Source organism: Arachis hypogaea, chromosome 10 (genome assembly GCF_003086295.3).
Source record: "Arachis hypogaea cultivar Tifrunner chromosome 10, arahy.Tifrunner.gnm2.J5K5, whole genome shotgun sequence".
NCBI classification, from domain to species: Eukaryota; Viridiplantae; Streptophyta; class Magnoliopsida; order Fabales; family Fabaceae; genus Arachis; species Arachis hypogaea.
In genome coordinates this window covers 96,706,101-96,712,257 of record NC_092045.1, presented here as the reverse complement: position 1 = coordinate 96,712,257, position 6,157 = coordinate 96,706,101, and the positions used below count along the sequence as shown (strand labels likewise).

The window sequence follows — 6,157 nt, the reverse complement described above, 5'->3', positions numbered from 1 at the left end:
ACATGGCAGAATTTAATTGTGACACAGCACTTGAAGAAGAAATGGCCTGGGATGATAAGGGTTTCAAAGGATAAAGATGGAAACTCATAAGAGATTGAACCTAAACTGTACCAACTGTATGCATTAGAGCAGCTGGTGGGCCGTTGGATGTGACATTGATTGTTCACAAGAGAAAAACCAACTGGATCATCCAATGTTCACAAACTTTTTATATATTTTTTGATCTTTAAAAACACAAGAACGGAGAGACAAGAAAAAAGGTAAAGGGAGTTACTAGTACATATTACACAACGAATTGAACTCATGCACCCACTGATATTAAATGAAGAAATTAAAGGCCGTTGAAAAGTCTCAACTACACACACATCAATTAGGTGCTAGCATTTACTCGTTTTCACCCACTATCTTGTACTATACCACTACTTAGAAATAACACTAATCTAAAGTAGTATAAATACATATATAGATTAAGTTTGAGGCATCCATCACACACTCATATTAAAATACATTGTGATCTTGATCTTGATCTGGTGGCATGGCGAATAACGAACGAGATCTGTTCTCAACGGAGATAGTGAACCGTGGGATTGAGTCATCTGGACCGAACGCGGGTTCGTTAACATTCTCGGTTAGGGTTCGTCGGCGGTTACCGGATTTTCTTCAATCGGTGAACCTCAAGTACGTGAAATTGGGGTACCATTACCTGATAAACCATGGCATTTACTTGGTGACGATACCGGTGCTGCTTGTGGTGTTCAGTGCTGAGGTTGGTAGTCTGAGCAAAGAGGATCTGTGGAAGAAGCTTTGGGAAGATGCGCGTTATGACCTTGCTACCGTCTTGGCTTCTTTTGCCGTCTTTGTTTTCACGCTCTCTGTTTACTTCATGTCCAGGCCTCGCCCCATTTACCTCGTTGATTTTGCATGCTACCAACCTCAAGATCACCTCAAGGTACCTTTATTTCTCCAATCTTCACGTACACCCACCATGCTTGTTAAATAATATTTTTATATGTGTTGAATTAGTTATTTGTATCATGTACCAAATAAGAATATGCTTAATAATTATATTTTCAACCATGTACATGTTAAAAAAAAAATTAGCTATCAAATAAATTAAACATATATATTAAAATGAGTTAAATAATATATATAATTATACAAAAATACATAATAATTAATATTTTGTGTGTCTAAAATACTTTTTTTTTATTTAACTACTATTATTCTTAAATGGACTTATTACTTATTAGAGAAAACTATAGAGCTTTTGCTAACGACGGTCTTTTTGCTAACAAAATTAAAAGTGGAAGGATTTTAAAATAAATAAATGTACATATCCTTAGAATTTTTAAATATATATTTTTTCATTATAACACTTTTACTTTTAATATTTGTTTGCAAAATCGTAATAAAGTACTATGGACATCAGTTAATATTTGAACATAAAGTCTGCATTTGGAATAAATATTTAAGGTCTTATTTACGTATTTATTTTATTGAAAGCCTTAACCAATGTCTTTTGAAATTTGTTTGATTAGTATAATTATCTCAAGATATACTAAGACATAAAGATCAGATGCTGAAAATAGAAATAAAGACAAAGTATATTTTTATTTGTGCCATAGTTTGAATGATAAGAAAATATAAACAAATCTAGGTGATTAATTCTTATATTGACTACTTATCACTCTACTGTTGATTTTAAACATAGATTTTCAGACATTAAAATCTAAGAAATTGTAATAAAAAATTGCATGAATAATGTGTGTGAAGGTGTCAAGGGAGCAGTTCATTGAGCTAGCAAGAAAATCAGGCAAGTTTGATGAAGGGAGCTTGGAGTTTCAAAAGAGGATCCTAATGTCTTCAGGCATAGGCGACGAGACATACATCCCCAAAGCAGTGATAGCCTCCAACGAGAACACGGCCACCATGAAAGAAGGCCGAGCCGAGGCGTCGACGGTCATGTTCGGAGCACTCGACGAGCTCTTCGAGAAGACGAGGGTGCGGCCAAAGGACGTAGGAATCCTTGTGGTGAACTGCAGCATCTTCAACCCTACGCCATCGCTATCAGCAATGATCATAAACCATTACAAGATGAGGGGCAACATTCTGAGCTACAATCTTGGAGGAATGGGGTGCAGTGCTGGGATCATAGCGGTCGATTTGGCCAGGGATATTCTTCAGTCAAACCCTAATAACTACGCGGTTGTTGTCAGCACTGAGATGGTAGGCTTTAATTGGTACCAGGGAAAAGAGAGGTCCATGCTTCTTCCCAACTGCTTCTTTCGTATGGGTTGCTCCGCCACCTTGCTCTCCAATCGCCGCCGCGACTATAGCCGTGCCAAGTATCGTCTTGAGCATATTGTTCGCACGCACAAGGGTGCCGATGACCGCAGCTTCAGGTTTGTTTTTTCAATTCTAAATGAAGAAACATGAGAAGAAGAATAGAATTTAATAATGAGAAAAGTTTATTTAAAAAAATTATCGACATAAATTAAATAAAAATATTATATATACACAAAAAATTAATTTTTAAATATATATTATTTAATTTATTTTTAATATATAATTTATACAGATATAATTGTTTACTAAATTATTTGATAGTTGATATAATGTAATTTACATATTTTTTATATGAATAATCACTTTTTTTTATTAATTAATTATTTTATTTTCAAATTTTATATTAAAATTTGATTTTAAATATATTATTTAAAAATGATCTATTTAAATGCATTAAATGATTATAATTTTTTTTTATAATATCAACGAACCAATTTTTTTTCTTTTCGTACGATTTAAACTTTATTGTTTAACTGACATAGATGACACATAATGATGTATTCTTTGTTAATATCATCGTTTTGGAAATGAAGATTAGTCATTAGTTTATTGCATTGACTTTGTTTTTCTCAGGCCCTTATATAAGTATAAAAACACCAGGGAAAGGAAACGAACGAGAGAAATTGATTCGACAGTTTGGCCTATTTATGATCTCTTTGACAGTTAGCATTTTTAACCCCAAAACAAAAAACAAAACCTTCTTCTTGTCTGGGTTTTCTAGTTTATTTCGTTAGCTTTCCGTGTAGGTTAAGTCACTTTTATAATTGCAACTGCTTTTTAAAATCGAAATCCTAATTACCTAACTTATTACTTATAAATTATTAAGAGAGAGGCGAAAGCAGGTTGAACCGTGGAAGGAATGTACAATAGTGATATTCTATTGTTAGAACTGTAGGCAGATTCCACAAATTTCAAACCTTGTGACTGAACATAAATGTCTATTTTATATAAAAAGAATTATTATTATCTTATTCTTTGCATATTATATTATCAATACCAAGTTGAAATAATTAATTATTTTTATATTTATCTTACATATAAGTTAATATTAATTAATTTTTTATTAATAATATTGACTTTCTAGTATTCTGGTAATGAATTTATTCTTATCTTTTTCTCTATTTATTTATTGGGTGAACTTTTCTATCTGTTGTTTAATCTAATCCACATTCCACAAAAAAAGGAGATAGAAGGAACTTTCTTGTGGTCCTCCGAATAGAGACACCCGGGATATTATGCATATTCTCTATGTATATATTTAATTAGCTTCAAAATCATCAATGGTTCGTTATTTTGGGTTGACATTTGGGTTCAACTGTTCAACCGTCTAATTAATAACCAAGCATATACCCTCAGAGGACCCCCCCAAAAAACAAAATTGACAACATAATGATAAAGAAAGTAGCCAGGTTGTTATTATATTATCAACTTGTGCTTGGTAGTAATCCATCAACATAATTTTTATTTTTCACTTTTCTTCTCCCTTTTAATATACAGGTGTGTGTACCAAGAGGAAGATGAACAAAGATTCAAGGGGATCAAGATTAGCAAAGACTTGATTGAAATCGGTGGTGATGCTCTCAAAACAAACATCACCACACTTGGGCCTTTGGTGCTACCCTTCTCCGAGCAGCTCCTATTCTTTGGAACCTTGGTCTGGAGGCACTTGTTTGGCGGCAAATCTGACGGTGGAAACTCATCACCATCAATGAAGAAGCCGTACATTCCGGACTACAAGCTCGCCTTCGAGCACTTCTGTGTGCACGCGGCGAGCAAGCCCATCCTCGATGAGCTCCAGAGGAATCTGGAGCTCAGCGACAAGAACATGGAGGCATCAAGGATGACACTGCACCGCTTCGGCAACACTTCCAGCAGTAGCATTTGGTATGAACTTGCTTACTTGGAGGCCAAGGAAAGGGTTAGAAGAGGAGACCGCGTTTGGCAACTTGCTTTTGGTTCTGGATTTAAGTGCAATAGCGTTGTTTGGCGCTCCATGCGCCGAATCAACAAGCCTTCTAGGAACAACCCTTGGCTTGATTGCATCAACAACTACCCTCGCTCTCTCACTTAATCGCCCTCGCCTTAAGACACTTCCGAACAAGAATTCTGTTATCGAGGTAAAAACTCACGTGCAGTTGTCTTTCTTTGAAGTTAATAGTTAAAAATCGTTAGATAATTTAATATGTTTAACTAAATTATTATCTAATGGTTCTCAACTATATATATACTTCACACGAAAACAACAGTATTTGAATTTTCACCGTTATTTAAACATAGTTATTATTATACTCCGTAGAACTGGCATTCTATCTTACGGTGATTAGGTATTATGTTAGCGCGGAATATGGTAATAATTATTACATGGAAACTAAGGAGCATTTCTGATTTTATATAATCTCTGTCAGTGTCGGCGATAAGAGAGCTTTATTTTGTTTAGGATCAATAATTCTTCTGTAGTCCTCATCGATGAAGCTGGTCTTTTATGTTTGACAGCTGCACTTTTAATTTCTTATTAGTTTGGTGGCTTGGAATTTAATTTAATTATACATACTTATAGTGTGGCTGCTTGCATGTTTTAATTAATCTCTTGAATCATCTTATTCATAGGATGATATGAAAATTCAAAGTTGATTTAATATTGGATGACTACCTAGTCAACAATGCGTAGTTGCTTTAATTGATTTTCATTAATTTCTATGGTTTTCTTGACCTACCTCAACTAACTATACATGTGACTCTGGAAACGGATTGGTATATATATAGATATTATATCAGCATAGCTGGTTTATATGTCAAATAGAAATGAATTATTAATATTGAATTGAATCTTGGGTTTCATCTATGCATCTATATATCTATCTCTGGAATTGGACAAGTTCCTTCCTCCATCACTTTCACCCGAACAAATCAAAGCCCATTTGTAGCGACGATGTTGATAACTTGATTACTATATATAAATTGCAAGTTGCTTGCTCTAGCTAGATAGTATTAACATATATACATATTCATTGATGAGATTACCATGCATGCTAGTATTTCATTGATTCTGTTAATGAATGTACTTTCTAATCTTTAACGTGACCCTCTTATGTCTATATATCTGATTAACAATTGATTTGATAGCTACGAAAATAAATGAGGAATGGTATAAATCTTTTCAAGTAGTTATGACAGCAAATTAATGGTAGACGATAGTTGATATCAAAATAGATATTATAATACTCTCGTGACAATTTTTTTCATAGTCGTTGTTTGTGCTCTTGAACATATATAATGAGAGAAAGTTTAGCACTCAATGCCAACAAAAGAAACCGGCAATGTTTCTTTAAAAAATAAAAAATAGACAATATTATATGATGAAGAAAATTATTTTGGGTTATGGAAGTATTCTGCATTTAAGTGATTTCACTAATCAAGTCCAACCAAGTAATTTAGACTCACATGCTATTTATAACAGATTTTTAACGTAAATCTCCTCTTATTCGTTCGTTTCTCTTCAACGTAAATCTTTCATTCTTTTTTGATTTCTCTGTATTTTCGTCTGATTATTGTCTCTCTTTAGATTTTCATTTTCTTCTTCGATTTTCTTGTGTTCTCCTCGGATTTATTCTCTTTTTCTTTAGATTTTCGATCTACATTTGTTTTTTTTAATAGAACATTGTAATTGTTAGAAACAAGAGACTAAACAGGAGAAAGAATTTGTGTATTATTGAGTGTATTCAAGTTGTTTGGAATGATACAATATTAAAGAGTATTTATATGTGCTAAGAGAATCGGAATAATAAAGACGTAATATTCTATAATAAATATT

General features: G+C 33.2%; 1 protein-coding gene across 1 annotated transcript; it reads left to right on the top strand.

Moving 5' to 3' along the window:
• The first annotated feature begins 201 nt into the window (after nucleotides 1–201).
• Nucleotides 202–4,982, top strand: LOC112716038 (3-ketoacyl-CoA synthase 10). The gene is made up of 3 exons (XM_025767875.2): nucleotides 202–949; nucleotides 1,774–2,402; nucleotides 3,844–4,982. The coding sequence occupies exons 1-3, from the start codon at nucleotides 536–538 to the stop codon at nucleotides 4,415–4,417; spliced, it is 1,617 nt and encodes a 538-aa protein (XP_025623660.1). The 5' UTR covers nucleotides 202–535; the 3' UTR covers nucleotides 4,418–4,982.
• Nucleotides 4,983–6,157: the final 1,175 nt, after the last annotated feature.

What these genes read in the sequence shown, in the direction of transcription:
- LOC112716038 (XM_025767875.2), top strand. Translation starts at nt 536, where the DNA reads ATGGCGAATAACGAACGAGATCTGTTCTCAACGGAGATAGTGAACCGT. An exon ending in AACCTCAAGATCACCTCAAG is followed by an intron (nt 950 to 1,773) that starts GTACCTTTATTT and finishes ATGTGTGTGAAG; the next exon opens with GTGTCAAGGGAGCAGTTCAT. An exon ending in GCCGATGACCGCAGCTTCAG is followed by an intron (nt 2,403 to 3,843) that starts GTTTGTTTTTTC and finishes TTTAATATACAG; the next exon opens with GTGTGTGTACCAAGAGGAAG.